This window comes from Lichenostomus cassidix, chromosome 1 (genome assembly GCF_008360975.1).
Source record: "Lichenostomus cassidix isolate B80296 chromosome 1, HeHo_3.0, whole genome shotgun sequence".
In the NCBI taxonomy this organism is placed as follows: domain Eukaryota; kingdom Metazoa; phylum Chordata; class Aves; order Passeriformes; family Meliphagidae; genus Lichenostomus; species Lichenostomus cassidix.
In genome coordinates this window covers 29903483-29927701 of record NC_139479.1, presented here as the reverse complement: position 1 = coordinate 29927701, position 24219 = coordinate 29903483, and the positions used below count along the sequence as shown (strand labels likewise).

The window sequence follows — 24219 nt, the reverse complement described above, 5'->3', positions numbered from 1 at the left end:
GGCTACATTGGGAATCAAAATCTATGCTGGCCAAAGGAAAATGTCAAAGAGAACTTTGGGGTTTTGCTGTGATTCGACTTCACTGTGGAAGCAGAACTCACAGCTTGAGTGTCACCTATGTGCCCTCTTGGGTATTTAGGTCAGACAAGGGGGGCATACTTCTCTTTGAAAAGAAAACCAAAGGACACAGCTGAGTACACTGTTTTGCTACCATTCCAGTGGTTAAAGCAGCAGCATAAGAAAAGGGGAAGCCCAGACCCAAGTATCTGTCTAGCATGAGTTTCACATGCAGAGATTCAGTCTCAAGGAACGTGCGTTACTTACTAGGTCAAAGGCTACTTCTGGGTGACAAGCCCTTCACCACACTTGCTGGAGCCTGATCTGGGAATGGAGGAATCATGGGGCCAGGAGTAAAGTAGTTGGAACATTCAGCTGGAAAAAGGGAGTCCTGACTTCCCTAGGTGGTATCATCCCAAAGATGCATAATGTGTGACATGCAAGCAGCACAGGCAGTGAGTGGCCATGGCGTATCTTGGACTTCTCCAGACCCTTATGTACTGGGCTAATGAGTCTGCTAGTCCACAGATTGCTTCTAGGCATGTGTAGTAGGGAGCTAAGTCTAAATGTGCTTCTGCCAGAAAACATCATCTTGGGTGTGCAGTTGGGTCATGTGGGGTTTCTGGGTCATGAGGTTTGCTATGTTAATGCTGCCTAAACTGTGCACATAAACACATAAACCACTATGTGACACCTTCCTTAAAAGAGGTAAAACTCAAGTAAGGATCTGCTTTGGTGGTACATCATCAGCTAAATTAATCTCCTGGTATAAACTTGCACTGTTGGTTCAATGAACAAAATCAAAATCCAGTCTCCAAATAAGTCAGAGGAATTTCTGGCTGATGTGGCAATTGCTAGGCACATTAAATGACATAGAAAATTAAAGGGATTTTCAGTAGTTTAGATACATAGGCCACTAGTACATCAGTCCTGTGTTCAGCTTCCAACCTAGGTATGTCTCCCGCCTGCAATCAAGCACACTTTGTTGATTACTTGCTGCACTTTGACCTTACAGAACTGCCTAGCTCTTCTTTCCACTGAAGACCTAAGATTCTTCTGTGCTCCCTTAGTCTGTACTCCCCATAAACAATGCCTCTTGCCTGAACTGACTGAGTTCCTCAGTAATCACACACCTTAGATGACATTCTGCAGGTTTAGATGCATCACTGTATGAAGTACTGTACAACGAGCAATCTGCTGACATTCTATCATGCTTAGGAAACACACTCTCACAAATAAGCCTGGCTCACCTCTCTCCTTTTAAGACTATCAGGTGTCCATGCCCACAAAAAAAGGAGTTCATCTGGCTCACATCCTCCAGGAAGCTCTGGGCACAGGTACACAGCACAGCAGGGCAGAGATCCCAAAGGTAACAGAGACCAGAGCAGGGATTTCACATATAGCACCGTGCAGCCCGATAGCTTTGGTTTAGAAGCAGCATAGATGTACTCACATGATGTTGAGCCCAAAATAGTTACTCTTTCCTCCTGGAAAAAACCAACCACGGACAAAGCTGAGCAACTCAGATGTTCTTCTCCACGAACACAGCTGAACTGCTAACAGATCTACTGACAGCAAAGTTCAGTGCAACTAGTGCCAAGTATCACACAGTGTCACCTCAGGTAAACACAAACCCACTGCTAATAATAATAACAGTATAATTTGTTTTTATCATCACCTAGTATACAATGTCTTTGCAATGTCTTTCAATTCACCTGGCCCATACCAACTGTATAGTAATTGTTGTCAGTAAAATTATGCAAAATTAATTTTTACACCCTTTCTCTGAAGTATCTGTTCTGCTCTTCTGGGTTGTTGCAATGAATTTTTTTATACCAGGGACCTTCTTCAGAGAAAATAGCTCCCCAAGCTCCTGTTCCTACCTCTCTATCTACAGTATTACTGGATGTGTCATATCCAGGCTCTACCTCATCCCCTGCTTAACTAGTCCACAGTTCTTTTCAAAGATCCTCTTCTGTGTCTTGTCATTATTATAAGAAGGTCAGTTTCTGTTCAGTTGAATGAAAATATAACTGATGCTATTTTTCTAGTGTTAAAATTATGTATCACGGACTAAGAAAAGCATCAGGTGTACTCTTTTCCTATCAGTACAGATGGATATTACAGGTACCAAACTTGACCTGATCATGTCCCATATTTGGTTGTATTACTTTTTCTTCATTGCTGAGCAAATCTTTGCAAACCTGAATCTTTGCAAGTACATCATATTCATGAATGTGTCACACCTCACTGTGTCATTGTGCCAGAGACTCATTAAAGATCTACTCAGAGCTTCCTTCCTAATTTATATTTCTTCTGTGAGTTGCTTTGATTTGAGAAATCTCTTTTGCTAAAGGAAAAACGTCCATTGTTTGGAGTCTAAAAGGAAATGTAGGTGTTTAATTGGTGGATGTGGTTTTCATTATACTTTCTCTCTCCACCACAAACCCTTTTCATAAACTGTGACAAGTCTTTTGGCAGCCTGCTGTATCAGACTGGGGGTAGCTGACTTGATAAGCATGTCACCCAGATGAAGAAAAACACAAATTCCCTCCAACTTTGCTCAGAATTGCTAATTAGCTTAAAGGCAGTGTCCTGAATTGGCACAGAAAACCACTGTGAGAAAGTCTGAAGGAGATGCAAGACTGTAACTCAGTAGGGTCTAGTAGTATTTTACATGCTCTCTGGTTTATTGAAATCAAGTTAGCATCCTTGTTCTGAATATACTCCTTATTTAAACACAAGTGCAGTGACACACAGTCCAGTAAAGTCCCCTGGTTCATTTCTGTGCAGCCCATATCATGATGGTAAAGGCTCATTTACTAGAAAATGTAAAGAAGAAGTTGTTTTTATTTTTACAAAAATCAGTCACTTACTCTTATGGCACTGAGGTCCTTTCCCTCATTTCCCAAATGAATGCAGAAGTGGGGATGAAGGAAGCACCAATCTAGTCACTGTTATGATTCTCTGCTGCCATTTCTCAATGGGGCTCGTTACTGCTACCACTCAGACCAAAACAAAATCAAACCCTTGTCTCCATACTTGGTGTTTCCAATAACCAAGTGGTAGGGAATCATTTTCAATAAACAAGTTGCATGTGGCTACCTTTTTTTAACCTTACTAATGTAAAATTTTGTTGCTATTATTTACTAAAGACAAATTGTGCCTGTCCAATCTGATGGCCTTCTGTGAGAGAGTTACGGCAATAGTCAGCATGGATAGATGACAGATGTCATGTGCCCAGACTTCTGTAAGATATTTGATATGGTCCCACATAATACCCTTATCTTCATATTGGAGAGACATGGATTTGATGGATGGACTATTCAGTGGATAAAGAATTGGCTGGATGGATGCAGACAGAGAGTTGTGGTCCATGTCTCTATGTCCAGGTGGAGGTGGGTGATGAATGGAGTCTCCCAGGGCTCTGTCTTGGGATAAGTGCTCTTCAGTGTCTTCATAAAAGACACCATCGAGTGACCCTCAGAAAGTTTGCAGATGGCACAAAGCAGAGCAGTGCAGGTGACACAACGGAAGGACAGGATGCCATGCAGAGGGACCTGGACAAGCTTGGGCCCACGAGAACCTCGTGATGTTCAACAAGTCCAAGTGCAAGGTGCTGCACCTGGGTTGGGACAATGCCAGATATGAGTGGGCAGGGAGAAGAAGTCATTGACAGCAGCCCTGCAGAGAAGGATTTGGGGTTTCTGGTGGATGAAAAGCTGGACATGAGACAACAGTGTGTGCTCACAGCCCAGAAGGCCAATGGCACCCTGGGCTGCATCAAAAGATGAGTGGCCAGCAGATCAAGGGAGGTGATTCTCCACCTCTACTCTGCCGTCATGAGACCCCACTCGGAATACTGCATCCAACTCTGGAGTCCCCAGCACAAGATGTGAACTTCTTAGAGAAAGCCTAAAGGAGGGCCACAAAGATGATCAGAGACCCTCTCCTAAGACAGGCTGAGAGAGCTGGGGAGAGCTGAGAGAGCTGGCATGGAGAAGAGAAGGCTCCAGGGAGACCTCATCAAGGCCTTTCAGTACCTAAAGGGGGCTTATAGAAAGGAGAGAGAGTGACTTTTGAAACAGGCAGATAGTGACAGGACAAGGGGCGACGGTTTTAACCTGGAAGAAGGTGGGTTTATATTGGATGCTAGGAAGAAATTCTTTAGCCAGGAACTAAAGCACTGGAACAGGCTGCTGAGAGAAGCTGTGGGTGCCCCATCCCTGCAAGCATTCAAGGCCAGGTTGGATGGGGCCCTGAGCAACCTGGTCTAGTGAATGGCATCCCTGCCCTGGCAGGTGGGTTGGAATTAGATGATCCTTAAAGTCACTTCCAACCCACATCTTTCTGTGATTCTACAACTGTATGATTTTCCAGCATGTGAAGTCAAGGTGCCAAGTCAGTTGGCCTACAGGGCAGGGAGCAGCCCTTGACCCATCTGTGGCCTGAAGTTCACTGCTTTTGAACATCCTCCAAGGTGGCAGAACAATACACAATCATAGTGTATGACTACAGGCTCCAACCTCTCCCTGCTTGAGATATTTGGATCTCCATGGCCCTCAGGAGGGTCCTCACACACTGACAGCTCTTAAACTAAAGCTCTCCTACAAAAGTAAATGTTTTGATGGATATTGAGAGGGTACTCAGGATGCTGATGCCCTGAAGCTGTAAGAACATTCACCTGGTAGACAAAAAATCTTAATATAAAGAAATAAGAGAATGGGTTTGAAATTGTAAGAAATTGGGGTATTATTTTCAAAAAATGCCTAAATTGATACAAAGAGCACCTTTACAAGTCTAGGGTTGTTTATATTTTCAGGGTTGTATAATGGCTTGAATGAGTACAGGCACACTGAAAAATGATGCTCAAGCTTTAGTACTCCATATGTCCCCCTCCCCCTGGACATGCCCTGGAAATGCTGATATAAAAAGAGAATGTCAGCAGTTTTGCCAGAACTCCCAGGCAAGCCAGTCACGGTGGAAGCCTGACATCCAGAAGACCTGGAAAACATCCAGTTTGTGCACAGCATGTCCACCCTGTATGCCGGCATTCAGGTGCATCGGATTTATTATGCATGTGCAGATCACCTGATTTATTGCCAGGGTTTATTACCAGGTGCAGCAAGGCCAGCAGCATGCTCAGAAAATGTTAGATTTACTGCACGTATCCAGGACATCTGTGAGCACACACAATCATGTTTTCTCCTGAGACTTCCTAGGAGGAAATACAGGAACCATTCCCAAACTTCTGGATTCACTTTGGTTCCATACTTGTCTGCAGACAGAGACAGACTTCTGGGATAAAGTAAGTGCAGCTACTTTAGCATACTCTTAGCACGTATTGTTAGAAAACTTGTTTATACTTCCCAATCCCCCAGAGACAACTGTGAGCGGATGAGGGTGAACTAGCAGCGTTTCAACAGAGCTGGCCTGCTTCTCTACCACACAGCAGATACATTAGCACCTAATGAGTTATGATGGCTTCAGCTTTAATAGATGACTTTTCTTCCGCCAACCAGATTACAATATAAGCAACTCTGAAATTTTATTAGTTGTTTTGGCATGTGAATGTGAGTTGAGCAAAAGAAAACATTCAAGTTATGTATTTGTTCAAAAAAACAGAATTCCATTTTCTTTGAGGCTTTCAATGAGACGTACATTTCCAAGTAGTTCCTGAAAGCAGGAACTGGGTATATTTGACTGGCATCCAGGTTGATGTTCCAAGTCTCACTGATCCAAAGCAGCAGTACTGTAGTAGTACTCCACAGTAGTACTGTAACAGGTATTTAATTAGTTCCCATTGGGGCCACATGGAGTCTGATGAGGTACTGGAGTGCCTTACAGAATCCCCAAGAGCTATCAGCATTTCGTATCAGAACTTTACCACATTGGGATTACAGGAGCTCTAAACCACACTGTGTTACTGAGAGTTACCCATCTACTGAGTTCTTTGGGCAAGGGCATATTTCTGCTGCTATAAATGCCTTCTTTTGCACAACTGGATTTCTCAGATGAGCTCCAGCTGAGATGCTGCAGCAGACAGCATGTCCCAGGCAGGGTGCTTTGACTATGGGCTCCTTTTCTTCACAGCTCTTTACAGGTTCCCACCTTCCTCACCATGAAGGCCCTTTGTGGCCTATCCCCATCATTATGAAAAGTCATTACCAAAAGTTATTACAATAAGGCTCTCTAGTCTTCTTTTGACCCATTAAGGCTTTCCAAGTTTCCAACTAATCCCTTCAGGGTATTCCTGTGCTGTCACTCATAATCAGGAGGAGTCCTCAGAAACATACTCAAAATCACTTCATTGTTCCTTTTGAGGTTCTTAAAAAGGTAGTTCTCAGTTTTCCCATCATGCTCACACTCATGCATTTGGCAACACTGTCAGACTGGCTGTTTGCTGCGACTGCTGTTTATTTGGATTATTAAAATACTCCAGTCTTTTCTTTCTGACCAGTTTTGCCTTTACCCATAATTTTCCTCTGTTTTCCACTTTGTCTACAAAGTTTTTGGTACCATAACTGGCTGTTTGTCCCAAGTCTCAACAGCTCTTATCACAGCAAATCTGGGTCCCTATGCAGATGCAAAATGCAAGAGTAATGCACCTGGGTAACAACAGCAACAGGCAGAAGGGTAAACTAATACAGCTGCCACCCTGGAGTCAGTACAGAGCACCAGCCATTCCAGCCCCTCAGTGAACTATGGTTATGATGGGAACATGATGAGTTTCACTATTATTTCTATTGGGTAAAGAGTTAGGTTATTGATTCTTCTTGGAAACCTTCATGGTACTTTAATTTCAAATCGTCAATGCTCCAGAATTAACTCCAACTTTCATTATTTGACTACTTTTCTTCCTCTTTTTAACCCTTATGATAATTTATTCCTTTTCTTTTTTTAGCTACATATTACTTTTCTCTGTGTGAGTGTGTCATAGAACTCATTTTTCTAGTTACTTTGACAAACCTGACATCTTGCAGCTGTTACACATCTTGTGTCAATTACAACTCTAGATAAAAAGAATTCTTAAACCCTGAAGGCTGCAGATGGCTTCCTGGTGAGGGGTTAACGGGTTAACTCCAGCTTCATAATAAAGCCTTTTGGGGGTCCCTTTTCCTGGGCTGTTCTCTTCAGTCTGCTTTTCTTATGCCCTTCTTATTTTGCTATCTCATTTACTGTGACTCACATTCTGCTCTGGTCACATGAGAAGAACCAGAACACCAGTGTGTCCATCCATCCCCGCCTCCTTCCCACCCAAAGGTACCTGGGGGCAAGACGAACTATCTGTCACTTCAACCTTATCTCCACATATCATGCAGGCTGCTTATGGCAGGTCACAGCTGAATGACCACAAATCAGTGGAGTGACAACTCGAACCACCACTAATCCCTAATAAATTCTGGACTGTCCCACAGATTTGGGGATCTCCTGACCACTGGTGATGCTCTCAGCGTCTGGCAAACCACTTGTGTCAAATTTGGTACCTTGAGATATTTACACTGTGCTTAATGGTTACTGAAGAGATCGATTACCCCATTCTTGATATCTATCCAAAAAGGGTATATAAAATCCTTTGATCTTGCTAAGGCAGCAAAACATGTCGAACCATCAGTTATGTAAAGGTGGTTGCTATTAATTTGAATACTGCACAGAGAGGAAAGAACAGAAGTACCATATAATGAGATATATTAAGACTACAAAAGAATTAAGTGAAGCCGTTATGTTATGAATCATGATTTTATTGTTTAGCAGTCAGCTCTTGATGTAATTCAGATAGTAACGAATGGGCTAATTCCTTCCACTCTTATTCAGGCAAAACTTCCATTGACTTCAAAGAGAAAGCTGTCCAAGTGAGAACTAGAGACTGCTGCTTCTATACCATTATTTGCAAATGCTTTTCTGAATATAAAGTTTTCCTTTATAATGGGCTATTACAAATAACACTAACATTTACATAATGTAAACCTCTTACATAAGAGTCTTTCTTGTTCAAAAAAAGATTTTTTTATTCTTATTGCAAACTGCCACATTAAAAGTTCTTCCATTAACCCTAGCATTTATTAAAGCATAGGAACATACAGACTTTCTCAGTGCACCATTTCAACTATTTTTCCTTCTGATCAAATTTATTTATTTCATTTTACCATTAATTGTTTATCAGGAGAATGTGTTATTTATTGATTATTACCAAAGAGATGATTTATCATTGCCAATATTTATCTTTATCACAGAAGAGTGCCAAAAAGGGGAAAATGTGCTAAGCTTTGTTACATTTTAACAGATTCCAGGAGTATTTGAGGAAACAAATTAATATGTATTCATACATCACTGTTTCTCTTCCTCTATAGTTCTGTTTATAAGTTAATACCAAATAAATTTTTTTAAATTGGGACTTTTAAGTAATTCCTAAAGCAATGGCTCAAAACTTGAAAAATGTGCCTAAGCATAATACTTTCTGTTTTTATCAGGGCAAGACTCTTCAGGTTTTTGACAAAAACAAATATTTTTCTCTGATTATGAAGTGTGCACTTCCATCTGGAATTTATTTTGATATTGTGAATCTTAATGCCTCAGAAAAGCACACAGAACAATGGATGGGCACTACTTGATTATTTTAAATTGAAATTAATTAATTATGTAACAGCTGCAATCATCTAAATTACTTATTTCCCCTTTCAGTGAAAATGAATTTACAGGCATTTGCAAAGCACACAAAAATAAAGAGAGAGACAAGAAAGTCTGTACAAAGGGAAGTCATGTAAAATCGTCTATGATCCGTATTTCAAGAAACTAAATAATTAATAACTCCAAGGAAGCATATTAGGGATGGCTCATTCTAGTATACAGACACATTGAGCAGCAAAATGCTTTAAATCTCAACAACAAATACAATACAGAACTCCATAGAATTTACCTTTCCAGGTAAAATTTTTTTCAGCAGAAAACAGTGAATTTTTCACATTACAACCAGACTGACTTGAAAGAAGCTTCTCAGTCATTTAGTTAAGACAGATGAGCAATGAGTGTTAGAAAAGCTACCAAGGCATCAAAAGATCTACAGTCAAGGCCATTAAAGAATAGCTAATCTGCTCTAGTTCTAATTCTTTGCTAATGGGTTTCCTTAAATGTGCTTTACATCAGCTGTAATTAGTTCAAGATACTGCTACTTATACACTTCTAAGAACAACAACAAAAAAAAAAAAAGGGTTGCATTTATACCACTTGCTATGTAATCATGTTCACGCAGCCATGCACCTAAGTTGGCAAGTTCTTGTGAAGTGCAAAGCCTTGAAGAATGTCATAAAAAGATAGTTTGCTTGGATCTACAAAAGCCAGTTCAGCTCCAGCAGTAAAAGTATTTATCTGTGCTTTCCTTTGTTGGGGTTATCTTAACACCATTTCACCTCAGATGTTGCAGAATCATCTGTACTAAATGGCCAGGGATACATTATCACATATATTGGTAATATGTACATTTTTGCTATTAATGCTACAGGTTTGGAACAGATTGTCATAGCCAGCAGGAATGACCAAAAAAACCCCCAAACCAAACCAAAATCCTTGCCCCTTTATGTTAGAGCGTGACATGATGTTGAAGGAATTCACTTCTTAGAAAAAGGAAACAAGGCTTGGGGGAGACTTGTTAGCACCTGCCAGTACCTAAAGGGGGCTGACAGGAGAGCTGGGGAGAGTCTTATTACAAGGACATGTAAGGATAGCATAAGGAGGAATGGCTTCAAACTGAAAGAGGGTGGCATTATGTTAGATTTACTGTGAGGGCACTGAGACACTGGAAAAGATTGCCCAGAGAAGCTGTGGATGCCCCATCCTGGGAAGTTCAAAGCCAGGCTGGTTGGGGCCCTGAACAACCTGGTCTAGTGGAAAGTGTTTCCATCCAAGGCAGGGGATTGGCACTGGGTGATCTTTAAGGTCCCTCCCAACCCAAGCCATTCTGTGATTCTGTGATACACTTTGCAAGGAGCTCCACAAGCTGCAAACGTGCTGCTGTACACAAACATGCAAGGCACTGTGGTGACACAAATTCAGATCAGTCAGGAGCATGGTGGTTTTCTTGCAGGGAGCAGGGGTAAACAGACTAGCACACAAGCACCTTTTGTATTAAGAAATTCCTGACAGTCTTCAGGCCTAACCACAAATAAAGCAAATTGTGACATTAATATACTCTTTAAACCGGTGACATTTAGTTAATTCAAGGTCAGCATCCTGGAGAAAATGTTACACTCTCCTTGCCAAACACAAATGAAGAAATGTGCGCTTAGCTTTTATTGTTACTTTGTCCCTTAAAAACAGTTGACGACGTGACAAGTTCCCTCCTTGACTATGTCAGAAACAAAAAATATAAAAAAGTATCTTCTATTGGATGCATATCAATGTAATTATCTTCTCCAGAGCATCTCTGTCATCTCAGTCTATTAATTTTTTCTACACTAAGGTTCAACCATCCACTGCACTTGCTGTTCTAAAGCAAAGGAGCGCAAAAACATTGAAGTTCTATCATTCTCTCCTAAAATCGACAGACCTGAGAGATGAACCCTTCTGGTCAATCACAAGTGGTCAATGACAGAAGGAATCAATTTTCTCTTGGTGCATCACTAGGTGGTAGACACCATTTAGCATCATCAGAAAAAAGCTAACATTCCTCCAGAGGAGGTTTAGGACATCTGGCAACACCCATGCATAAGAACAGGCTCCCCAAAACCTTTACAGTGACCAAAATAAAGAAGACAAGGATAGAAACAGGGAGATGTATGGTTGGAGAGACCGCTCCTGGGATGGCTTTTGAATCTGAACTCCACAAATACATACTTCACCAATGCTTTTTCCTCCTGATCCATCTGTCTGTTATATTTGCATTTTTCTTACCACCACAGGTCATCATGATGCCTGGCATCTAGACAGCACCATCATGGCAATGCATGAGCTAGGGAAGCCATGAGTTTCTCCCTAACAGATTTCAAAAGTGTACATGTAGTAAGAAGTGATCACAGCTCAAAGCAGTCAAAACACACTCAGTGTAAGAAGACACCACCTTCATCCTCTATTTGTCTACTCCTGCCATGTAGTCAAACCAGGCTGAGCCACAAAGGACTCTTTCTCTTGTCCAAAACATGAAAAAAAACCACACAGAAAGACTGGGTTACATTAAGAAGTTGTGCAGCTTTGTCAGATACAACCCTCTTGTTTTTAGTTTTAAGTACTTACAGTTGTGGATCATCTTTATTGAGAAACAAAACATAGCAACAAAAAGCTTCTTAGCAAAGATTTCTGGTCCCTTCTGCATAATTTTAAGTGTTTCCTGTCTGCTGACACCACCACTGCTGCATAGGAACTAATTTATTTTTTAAGAAATACATAAAGAGTCTCCGAGGATAAGTTTAAATTGCATTCCTACTGTCATGTTTCCCAAGATACATCCATATCCAGGTCCTTGGTACATGCATACAGGTTTAAATCTTCCTAAGAGGATAAAATGCAGTCATCTTAAGTCACTAACACTACTTTTTGTTTGCTTAAGGTACTAGGAAAGTTGAGATATCAAGCTGTAAGAGAGGAACACTAGCTATGACTTTTTACCTTTGAAAATATACAGAAAACATTTAGCACAGAATATTAAAAATTGTCATCATGCTCATTTAACTGTCACTACAGTTCATTCACTGTTTTTTTAAACTACTCTTTGTAGTTACCCACAAATTATTCAGAAATTATGTAGATTATGACCTGAGTATTCAACTACAAGTATCCATTATTTTCTCTCCTGGGGCCTTAGGCAGAACCAGCAAGTATAACCAGTGTTTTAATACTGATTTTAAAAGACAGAAGAGTAGCCCTACTGGTAATGATGTGAACCCAGTGGACTTGGCCAGAGCAGGAACCAATGGGCTCCCTGGGAGCAGTCAGACAGCAAATCCAGTCCCTAGCAGCAGTACCAGAATGGGGTTTCCCACTCCCCAGCAGGGCAGGGTTTATGAAGAGCTAGTTCTGTTCAAAACCAAGAAAGCTTGGTTATAGCTTTCCCTTTTCCGACTTGCAGTTTTTAATAACGAACTTGTGGTTTTCCCCTGGAATTAGCCTTACAGCTAACCAGCCCATATACAAAGAAATTTTCCACGGGTTTCCCAGAAAATACCATCCTTTTGAAATCTCATTTTGTGACGAGGCCAGTTCACAGATACAACCTGATCAGTCTGCCAGATGAGACAACATCTCATGCAGAACTTAACCTCCCTGATTTCTAGCTGTACATAGCATCAGTTTTTCTTAATTTCTACAGATTTTACTTTCTTACTCCGATTGTTAAAAAAGTCGTAATCAGACAGCAAGGTTTCTCTCTTTTTATCCATGCTTTGTTATTTCCTAGTCATAAATATGAAGCAAATTGATTATTTGTTATATGAAGCTAAAAACCCCTGTAATTAAACAGTTGTTTTTTTAATGACAGTGTCATGGAGTTGATTATGAAATTATTACTAATATATGGATGACAAGATGTTCCCACAGCCTGTACTTTTTGGTGTGCTTTTTTTTAATGGCCCATATTTCTTGTCCATTACTTTTAAGAAACCCGGTATTTTCATCAAAATATTCACAAGAAATGGGAAATGCTGCATGCATTTCATGCCCCCTTGTGAACCCTTCTCCAATAACCTAGTAAGGGTTTTGCCTCCACTTCTCATGAATGCATTCCCAGAGGAGCACAAATCTACAGGTCTGAGTGTCAGAATGAAAGCCCAAAGGGCTGTTAATCTCTTGCATCACACAATTGGCATGGGTACTCAAACAGTCCTCAGGGAGACACATGAAAACACATCCACTGTCCTACTGGTGTAACAGAATTTTACTTACTAGACAATAATAAATCAGAAGTATAAAAAAATTACTATTCTTTAAAAAAAATTACTAAGTACTATGAATTAGAGATGACAGTCCAGATTCTCATCTGATAACTGAAAAAGCCTCTGGACTTGGTGGAGACTTAAACCAAATGAGGAGGATGTGGTATATATATTATATCCAGCAAATGAGCAGTCACATGGCACAGCAGACGTGTTTTTAGAGTATTATTATTCAGCTGATGTTTATAAAGTGTTATGACCATGAAAAACTTGCTTTTCTTATTATTTATAATGTTTTAGTGCATACAATTTGTTCAGTGCTGTAAGAAAAAAAAGCTCAAACAAAAAAAGCAGTTCCTGACCCAAAGGGCTTCCAGCCTAAAAAACAGGCATCAAGAAGAGAGAACATGCTGTGAAAGCAGGAGAAGGGAACAATCTATAGTTATTACTCTTCTATTGTTTGCTCACAACTTATAATCATCACAGAAAGAACAAATTTTTAGATGGGATCTCAGTGAGGGAAAGGTGATAACTGTGAGTTATCACTGGGAGGAAGGGAAAATGGGAAACATCACAGAATGAGAAATAAAAAAACAAAGATGATTTCAAGCATTACTGGTTGAAAAGGGCCAAGAGCTAAAAAGAAAGAAATAAAGGGCAAAGTCCGAGACACAGGCCAGAGCAGAACTGTAAAGGAGATGTGATAAAAAAAAGGAAGACACAAACTTTTTCTTTCTTTTTTTTTTTGAGAGGGAAGTATTATTGCTGAGCATTGTCTGTGAAAAGGTCAAGCCGGTCCAGCCTGTTACTACACTCAGAGAATGGCTGGAGTGACCCTTCTCACCCCAAAGAAGTAGCTGCTTACTGTTATCTGAAAATAAACAACATGATCTTCCACTCTGACTGAAGAAGCATGCATAGAATTAGCTTTCTAAAACTGTCTCAAGTAAACTCTGTGCAACATAAGAAAAAAGATCTTGCCTTACACAAATACAAAATGTAGTGACTAAAAACCAGCAACCTGGGATCAAGAAGTTACAAAAGATTCATTTATAAGACTGCTGGATGTCTGACCACTTCTTGTTAATAGCAACTTCCAAACAAAACTCTCATTGACTTCAAATGGAGCAGGAACAGACCCAAAGATAGCAAATGAACTAATAATTCAATACATGGTCTGTAAAACACACTGGGCCATCTTATACTGTGGCATTTGATATTGATCTCAGCTTGGAAGCTATACAGCTATACATTTTTTACATGACTATCCAACCCCTACAAAACTGATGTTAACTCAAAACACACAGAAGTATCAGATAACTACCAAATAAACCAATTACATACTTGGCTTCTTTTACCTAAACAAACACTGTTTTGTTTGTGGCTAACAAACATCTTACATGCAAAATTATTTTCTTGTTTGGTACAACTCAGTGAGTGCTTTAATAAATCTGCTAATTGCTTTTAATAAACCGGGAACAACTCTGCCTACACATGTATCTTACATCAGCATGTGAGGAGAGCCTTTACTAACTGGTCTTCACCAGGGCTATTACTGTGCCTGAACCTGAGCACAGAGTTAAGGACCTGGCTGAATTTTGATCTTGATTTGTTAAATAAAGCAAATAACAACGCAAATGCCTGTAACGCAGAACTAGTCCTGCCACCCTGATTAGATCCTTTGGTCTGCTCACTTGCTGCTTTCCATCATGTATAGTATGTTTACTGATGTACAACAGGCATATAAAACACCTCCAACTGAGTATTTTCCATCTCTTTTTGTCCAGTGTAAACAAACACAAACCTGTAACGCATTGGAGAATCCACATCCTTGAGTCTGGACAAGGAAAACTACACATGTTGTTTTCTACACAGACAAATAAATGCATGGAGAAAGAAAAACAGGAGATGGGGCTGTGGTTTGAAGTCGTTAATGCCCTGTGTTCAGGATAACTCTCTTAGTCAGCAGTAACAACCCCTTGAGTCAAGCTGGGCTGATCACCCTAAAATGTTCCAGAAAAATCTTACTAAATGGGCACAAGTTTTGTTTATGCCACAGATTGGTATGTTTTCTTAAAATTCCTATTTGAGTTTGTGCTCAGATTTCACTATTTAAATTATAGTAGTTTTCTGGGAAGCAGAAGTGTTATTGGCGTCAATACAACCTGGAAAAACTACTGTTTAGTAGAAAACAGCTTACAATATTATACCATTGCAGTTTACTAGTTAAATACTGTCCTATAGTCACTACATGACATATAATTACATTTTCTATGTTACAGCAAAGCGAAAGACATAGCATGTATTAATTGGAAAGAAAATTCATTAATAGTATAATAGTAACAATTGATGAGAATTGATTAGCATGCTGCTGTTCCTCTGGAAACCCCTTTTGATTTTCCAAGAACATCTCAAATTAAAAAAAAGGCACTTTAGAACAGCACATTAATATTTAATTACTGCACTTCTAAGCAAAATGTTCACCAAATACTTCAAAAAGTGGATTTTCAGTCATAAATTAAGTGCGCAAATTGCCATTATGGCTACATTCAAAAGAATAAAGGACAACATTCATTCTTGCTGCAGAGAAAATTAAGTCTCTTTAAGTGTTGCTCTTTGCCATGAAGTAGTTCCTATCTATGTGGTATATTTTATTTCCTTTTTGGCAACAACTGCACAACTTTGAAGGCATTCTCATAAGTCCTCATAGCTGAACATTATCACACCAGCTTTGTTTTGGTCAGTTTAGTACAGAATTCACACCAGTTTTCTTGACAATGTCCATAATCTGCCCCTTGAAGAGCAGGCAGGTCGGCAGGAGGGCAGCATGCAACAGACACCCTGCCTGCAAACGGGAGACTGACCCAGGGCCCCAAGGCACCGCTGACCTTCACAACACACTTTGGGAGCTTTCACTAAGCCAAAGTAAGCTTTTATTTATCACTGCTTGTACGACTTTTCAAAACTGACTATTCCGAACCACTTGTCAAACAACTGCTTCATGATAAACGTTCAGGATCTGATTCTCCAAGCTAAAGCTGCTCAGCAAAACCGAGTGCCCCAAAAGGACTCAAACACAACAGCAAACACCTGCAACCCCCTTGCTCCCCTCACTGGGTACTGCTCTGGGCATTTGTGGGCTTCAACCCTTACACAGGGGTGAAAGTATAGCAATGAATGCAGGCCTGCCACTATGCAATGGCTTTTAATGTGCTTTTTGGGGCCCTTCTGATGAACTCACCTCCTAAACTGAAACAGCCATAGAGGAAAACAAGTAACAACAGCTATGAAACCACAAGATTGCAAGTAAGGCAAACACGGATATTTTTAAGCAGGTAATTTAGCTGGAAAATGGTTGATGTCTTTTTGGACCCATACAGGAGTTTTATGGCAACCACAGTCATTTAAAAGTGGCTCCACAACAGCCAAAAAGCATGCTAAAAAGGTTATGAGAAGAAGCAATGGTCGGACACAGCCTAGATCCCTAATGTCCTGGAGTTACATTGTTAGGTTTTCAAATCATTATTAACTGAAATAGCTGGCTCAGAGAAGAGAGAAATGGACAGCCCACTTTTGCTGAAAAAGAAAATTCGCACAAAGTTTGTCTTCATTCAAAGAGAAAGGGAAAAGCATTCAAATGTGCAAAAGTATTATTTCTCCCACTCTTGCTTAATAGAAAAAACATGTAATTTAATTGTAAAACTGTGCATATGGACTGTAAACTCAAAATCAGGCCAGAGATAAATGTTATGGTTTGGATATAAACTGAATATTGGTATTTATAATTGAAACGAGGACATAACCTTAACTTGTGTCACAGGCAGAAACACCATAATTAAAAACTTTTATGGGGTAATAACTAATTTTGTATTATATGTGCTCTTTAAAGTTTCCACAGCGATGTGAAAGTTTTATTGGGCTCGATGTTATCAACGTACGCATTTATAAGCACCCCCATTATGTAGCGCAAGCTGTTCTCATCATCCTGAGGTCTTTTGCGAGAAGCGGCTCAACTAACGGGACTTGCCGGTCCAGCTTATTTTGCTACACCTGCCACCGAGGCGATAAGCCGGCGCTGTCGAACGCGCACCCTACTGACAGAAGCCACAGATCACCTAGCACGGTTTAAAATCAAACGCACACCGGTAACTGATCCAGGCAAAAGCAGCCTCAGCTGCCCGCCCTCCCGACGCGGCGCGCACTGCTGCGCTGCCCCGCGGAGCGCCCGGCGCTGGAGCGCACCCCGCCCGGCAAGGCAGGCACGGCGGCGCTCCGCCGCATCCCGCTCGCGTCCCACCGGGCCGGCCCCGGCATCGCGTCCCACCGCGGGCTCCCACCGCGGCATCGCCCCGGGGTCCCGGCGCGGCCCGGGGGCTCTTCCCCGCACACCGGGTGCTTCTGACGGGGAGCGGAGCGCTTCCTCCCCACCCCGTCACTTGGAGCCCACGGGGGCTCGCTGCCCCGGGGCCGGCGGCGGGGAGCGGCAGCCGCCCGGGGGCAGCGTGACTCCCGCAGCAAACTCCGGGACTTGGCAGAAGCAGCAGCTCGGGGAGGGTGGTGCAGGGGGGAGGGCACCGCTTCCCACCTCCAGCCGCTAATGACATTTCTAGAAATTGTTTCCCCTCCTCCCTGGCAGCCCCGCACCCGCCGCCGGGGCGGGCAGGGACGGGGGTGCGCAGGGGGAGGTCAAGGGCATGCAGTGGGGAGGGCGCAATAAAGACGGCCCGGGAGGGAGTTGCGGAGCGAAGGTGGGGGTGGGGGGTGAAAGGGTAGTGCAGGAAGGATGGGGGATGAGCTACGGGAGTCCAACCCCAGGTACCACAGGCGGGTGAGCACAAGGTATTATTGGGGGAACTGAGAGCGAGGGGGGAGCGAGGGGGCGGAGGGACGAGTGTAGGTGACCCCTCCAGCCAAACACCACACTCACCTCCCGGATCCACCCTAGCAGCCAGGGGAGGGGGGCACCCGTCCCTCTGCCCCTGCCGAGCCAGCAATGCTGGGAGAGCAAGTGGCAGAGGAGACACCTCTCTGGGCTGCACCCTCTGCTAATGCACCCGCTGCCCCAGTTATTGCACCCTCGAGCCAATGCACCCCCCTCATTGCACACCCACTATTACTGCACCCCAAATTTACGGCACCTCTCCAGGTAAGTGCACACCGACTCCAAATTATTACACATCCCCCAGTTATCGCACCCCCTCCAGTTACCGCACATCCCCCGCAGCCCCTGTGTCCCCGCGCCTGGGGGAAGCAGAGGCACCACTCACCATAGAGAGTCCAGGTCCCACTCCTGAAGGAGAGCTAAGTCGAAGCTGTCCATGGTGAGCGATGTCAGCGCCGCCGCGCTGCAACCACACGGCGTCCGGGGCGCATCGTAACTGCACCGCGGGCAGGGCGAGGGCGCGGAGCACCCCCGGCGCCGCCGCCGGCCGCTCTCCGCACACGCGCGGGAGGGGACGGACCCCCACGGCCACCTTCCTCCCGCTTCCCCCTAGGAAGAAAACAAGCCCTGCCCCCAAAAGAAAGCACACGGTGCCACTACTCGTGTGCGAGCGGCGCGGCTGGGCTCGGCTCGGCTCGGCCGCCGCCGCCGCGCTCCGCTCCCGCCCCGCTCCCGCCCCGCTCCCCCGCGCCTCCTCCCTCCCGCCCGCCGCCGGCAGCGCGGCCGAGGCAGCGCCCGCCCCGCGCACGCAGCTCCCGCGTCCGCGCAGCGCCCGCTCGGTGCGGGGGGGCGGCACGGCCCGGCGGGCAGGGGGACTTGGTGGGAACTTGCCCCCCGGTGGGGGGTTTGGCCCGCCGAAGTTGGGTTTGGGGTGGGTTTTTTTCCCCCTCGTCCTCCTCCTCTTCCTTTTCCTGCTCCTCCTGGCCAGGTACCCTGGGGTGGGCCACAGCACCCCGGCTCACCAGCACGTCACGCGTGGTAAGCACCACGATGTTTGGCAGAGAAACAGTGGGGAGAAATTGTGACATTTATTGTGGGACGGGGCCGTGGCCCTGGTTCTCTGTGCTGGAGCCAGCAGCCCGGGGTGCTCTCAGGGGCTCTCTTCGCAGCCCAGGGATTGGGGTGGGTTAAGGCCTTTTTGCATCAATTCCTACTTAGATTTGTAATAAACTGCACCTGTGCAAGTCTCCATCTCCATACAGGTCCACCTCCACCTGCACAGCCGATTAAAGGTCCCTGGATTGCATGAAGCCTTTAAAAATGAGTGATCTCGGGTTAAAAATAAAAGTACTAATCATCAGCACTTGCCACCCAAAGCGAGTAAGACACCTTGCACTGTCCATCCAGCCTGCGTGAGGCACCGGCTGCGATATCTGGCTGGCCAGGGGAGGCAGGCGCTCCTGATTTGTAGTTGCTGAATCACATTAAGAGAGGTTAACATACATTAAATACTTTCCAGAATATTGGGCTTTTCAGCTAAGCAGTGAGTAGCTGCCAGAGAAGTGCCATGTCATCACAGACAGGGAGAAGAAATGTGCAAAATCCGTGATGAAAAGAGGGGGCTATTCATGCAACAGCGCCGACGCGAATATCTGCAGAGCGATCCCACACTGGGAGATCCCTGCTTTTGGAGACCAAGCCAACCCAGCTGGCAGCTGGCTAGGGCACCCTGACGTGCTTGACACCCTGGCAGCCCAGAGCAGTGCTCAGGCTCAAGTATTTATGCAGGCTTCCCAGCTGGTTTTGTGACTGTATTTTATTCATTCCTGAGTTAGCTTGATTTAATTTAGGGTTGGTAACCCTGCACAGGCTGCAGCGCAGCTTTGGCTGCAGCGTAGGCACACTTGAAGGGAAAGGTTTGAAAACCCGTTACAGTTTGCACGGCACTTTCGGCGAGTCATCTGAAAGTCCCAAGCCACTCCACAGCTGCTACTGTTCCTTTGCACAGCCAAGGTGGTGCTGCCTCCTACTGCCAGAAGTCCCCCGACCCTCTGGATGTGGCACATCTTCAGCCTGGAGTGACACACGGCAGCCGGCTCCTGTAACGTCTGTCTCCTCACCTCCTCCAGGGGGGATGGAGAAGGATGTGTCCCAGCTGGGAAGGCTTGTGGCACCCCCTGCCTAACCAGAGCAAATGAAGATGAAAATGAAAGAAACTCAGGCCAGTTCAGATGCCAAGCTCGGTACAGTATTAATGGACACATAAACCCACTTAGAAACAGCTTTTTTGTCAGCTAGGGTAAAGCTTACCACGACAGAAGGTTGAGCCCGGAAAGCAGGTAACATTCTCAATAAATACATTACTTATGTATTTATTACTTATTACTTATGTGTGAAGAAGTGAAGGGCAGCATATTTACACTGACCTTTTCAAGCCACAGCCTGGGCTGCCTCACTCTTCTTATTTTAAGGGACATTGTGCATGGCAGCATGGCCCTGATTCTTTCCCTGAGACCCAGCTTAAGCAGTGATTTGCAGAAGTCCTTAAATCACTCCCGAAATGGTACATAGAGCAGGGCAGGCTTAGGCTGCCTTTATGGGCTAAATCACTAGAAGTGGGATCCCCTTTACATCAGCACTGGAGTTCACCCCAGGTCATTCTGTAAAGACCAAGGTGGACTGCAATGCTCACAAGTGGTAGTTCACAAACGTGTGGAAACTTGGAAGCAAAATTCTGTAGGCTAAATTCATCATCCAAACTGAGATCAATAGAAAATGTAAACAAACAGCATGAACAGCACTGAGTGAATTAAATTTCAAAGAGTAATACATAATGATAGGCAGTTTGTTTTATGTTTTTAATATGTTTTAACACAAACAATTATTATTTTTCTTTTACATTTCTTGCATGTATATCATTATTGTGGTGTTCTTTTCTTTCCCATCATGGCCATGATTCTCCTCTCACACAGAGCAGAGAACATCAAGACTAATTGCATTGAAATTAATGTCAATTCAAAATCCCAACTGCTTTGGTTATCTGCCAGGTGCTCGATGTTTCCCCTTTTTTCCTCTGACCCTGGCAGCATTTTTAAAACCCCTTGTATGTGAGACCTCACCTACAGGCTAACCTTCCACCCCTAATTTTGCTTCGTCTGTGATGTGCCTGGCTGGGCTCCTCTGCTGACTCCTCAGTGTATCACTGTGGTTGGTCTCTGTGGTTGGAGCATCCTCTGTGTCCCATGTCTCTCTCATTCATTCAAATCCTTCCCACTTGCCAACTACTGAACAGTAACCTCACCTGCTGCTTTCTTACTTAGAAGTGTCCCATCTACCTCCAGTGGGTTCCATGATCAAACCTATAACATACAGGAAATTGACACAGATTGTTTAAAAGAACTTCAGGATGATGACTGAAGAAAGTCCTTACACACTGCCTGTTGCAACCCATGGCTTTCCTGCAGCCACCAGCAATCCACTGTCATCCCTTGCTGTGTGACTTGTCAACATATTTTCAACTCCTGTAGGGAATAAAACCTGCCTTTTCATTAAAGCATGGCATTATATAAATAAAAATATGCCATATGCTATCTAATCATGCTTGTTGTACATATATTTTTAATGATTCATATAGACATTACTTGCCCCTTTATTGTGCTCTTTCCTCTGTGAACAACTCTTCATTAAAAATAAGCAAGCTACTGTGCCCAGTCAAGCAGACTTTGTAAGAATAACTGAAGGCCTAGGAACAATATGTAATTCACATCCCTTACATAAAGATTACATGTAGCAGGAAAGCTGAACATCATCTTAAAAGTTGACATTTTCCACTTCTCAGACTCACTGTCTTAAGTGTGGCATAGCAACTGCCTGAGGAAGAGTAAAGATAATTTTAATGTAACATAAAATAAGGGGGAGGTGAGAAATACTACATTCTTAGTCAACATCCTCTACACAAAATACCTCCATAGTATCTCTTTGGTATGACCAACCTTTAAAACATGTATCCAGCAAGAAATTAATTCCCAGCGAATTTGTAAGACCTTAACTGAATGCTTTCGAAGAACAGAAGAGAGGAATTCTGGGGGTGGCCAGTGTAGGAAATGCCTTAGCATCAGTACAGTGTGTCTCAAGAATGAGAATTTCTATATCTTGCCCCACTTGTGGTACACCAATGCAGAGTGTGCCCCGGGCAGAACCTCTTTTTTGCCTGTGAATTTCAGCAGTTGCTGGGGGCAGCCTCACAGCTGTGTATGTGCAGCGTGGTCCAGGATTAGACAGTGCATGTCACATCTTGTGCTTTCAGGGACAAAGTGGAGGCTGCTACATCTCACCACATCTCTTCAGTAAATCCATGCCTGCTCTTGTCCCAACAGTCTAATCCATCAGCAATTCCTTCAGAGGGCAGACTGCATTGCTTGGCAGGGAAGTTTACCAAGCACAGTCACATGTTTCTTGGTGCATGATTCACTTCTACCTCTCATCGCAAGGCAGTACTCCCAGGGCAGCTCCGGTAACTACTCTGAGCCCTTGTATAGGCTGTGACAGGACATATGTGGTTCCTTGGTGAGTGTTTACATAAAGCCTAGATGCTAATCTCTTCCATGAGCTGAAAAGCAAAGAAGCATTATTTAGCCTTGCTGTAGCATCTCATCACTGTTCTGAGTAGTACCTACTTCTGCTGGGCGCCAGCTCCACACGGGCAAGGGATCCTAAATTAGAGCTAGTTTTGCAGAATCGGTCCCTCGGTGCTTTAGGATGCGTTTTGTTTGTCCAGGGATCTCTAAAGTAGTCTAATGAGTATACTTTATAATAGGTTTGCTATTTAAATTCAAATACAGTGTTCCACTGTAGATACTTATAGGCTTAAGTGTTAACAGTTTTAAATGTAATGGTTTTTCATAACCTCATAGTTCACAGCAAAGGCAAACCGACTGTATTATCTAGTCTAGCCACCTGTATATCACAGCCTATCCAGTGTCACTGTTCTTCCCATACTGAGCTCAGTGACTTGCAGTTTGAGCAGTTGCCCAGTCCATAGTTTAGTACTCTTAACATAATAAAATGTACATTTGTAAACATTTTTGCTCTCTAAATAACTTTACTTTCTCCCTGTATCTATATGTCTTCCACCTGATAATGTTTCATTAAGTCAGTGCTAAGTTCCAGCACAATGGCTGGTGTTGCTTCAGCAGAGAGTGAAATGAGCTCTGAATTGTGTTTCCCTATTTATTTAAACTTGCAATCTGCTTTGAAATTCCTTAGGATGAAAGTTGTGTTTATGTCTGATGGCTAACATATGCCTAACCTTAACTCTGACTCAGTAGGTGTAAGTGCTCCTTGATTCTATGCTCTTATACACCCCTTTATTGCATTATTATATGCTGTATTCATTAGGTGGCTCTTTTCTAGTCCCTACAAAAGATGCCAAAAATATTATGAATTATTTCTCTCCTGTAAATATCATCACAGTCTATTTATACACTGTAGCTTTTGAGATTTGATAAGACCAGAGTGTAATATGGCATGGATACAGATGCTGTCAAAGTTAAGTTAATATAACATATTTCATCACTCTCCCACTTAACATGCATAATACACAAATGGTTGCAAGCTATCACTCTTTTAAAGAAACAAAATATATGGATTTAATTTTTAATGATTTAACTTGGTAATTAATCCAAATTATTAGTTAACAATAGCTAAAACAGAGAACTATAATGGATTCTCTGGCTAACAAAAATATTTATTATTTTAATAAGGTGCATGGCTGGAAGTCTAAGTCAAGTCTTAGCCTACTGGCCACATATTGCTCTTGATTCACACATAATACCCCCATGGAGGTAGGTGGATGGCTGTGTCCCCAGACAAAGAAATATAAATTGCTGTTTCCAAGTATTGATGACAACATCTATCATGTCAACTGCAGAATTGATCCATCTTAAATTATAAACCAGGGCTGAAGGAATTATGCCAATTAGAGAGACACAGATTTTTTTTTTTCTCTTGTTTTTCTCTTTCCTGTAGTTTTTTACCCACACAAAAGGTTTTGAGACCTATTTATATTATCAAAGTCTTTTTGTCACCTGAGCCCCGAAGAAAGATTTAAAAAGAAAATGTAATTGCTGAACAGAAGTGCTCTGAGGGCTGTTTCAGGCTCAGGGGAGGGGAAGGTCAAGTTTTTAACCTGGAAACAAAAGGACTGACCCCAATGCTATGAGTGGGCTTTCCCTGGGGTCCAGGTCAAACAAAGCCCTTTTGCTGGATGGTGGCTTTCCCGGCGATGGGGAGGGCACGACCTGCTGGCAATGAGCACGGCAGGTACACACCACCCTCTGAAGCAGAGCCCATCCAGGGGTCTGCGGGTTGGGGTCAGGCACAGGGGGCGTGGGGGCAGCAAAGAGGGTGTCCCCAATGACA

At 43.2% G+C, this 24219-nt stretch overlaps 1 protein-coding gene across 1 annotated transcript in view; it reads right to left on the bottom strand.

The window, feature by feature from the left end:
• AFF3 (ALF transcription elongation factor 3) overlaps positions 1-18488 on the bottom strand; it is a 320158-nt gene extending 301670 nt beyond the window's left edge. Inside the window, exon 1 of the mRNA XM_085054866.1 lies at positions 18185-18488. Within this exon, the coding sequence (XP_084910992.1) occupies positions 18185-18237 (53 nt within the window). The 5' untranslated portion in view covers positions 18238-18488. The remainder of the gene's footprint in view (positions 1-18184) is intronic.
• Positions 18489-24219: the final 5731 nt, after the last annotated feature.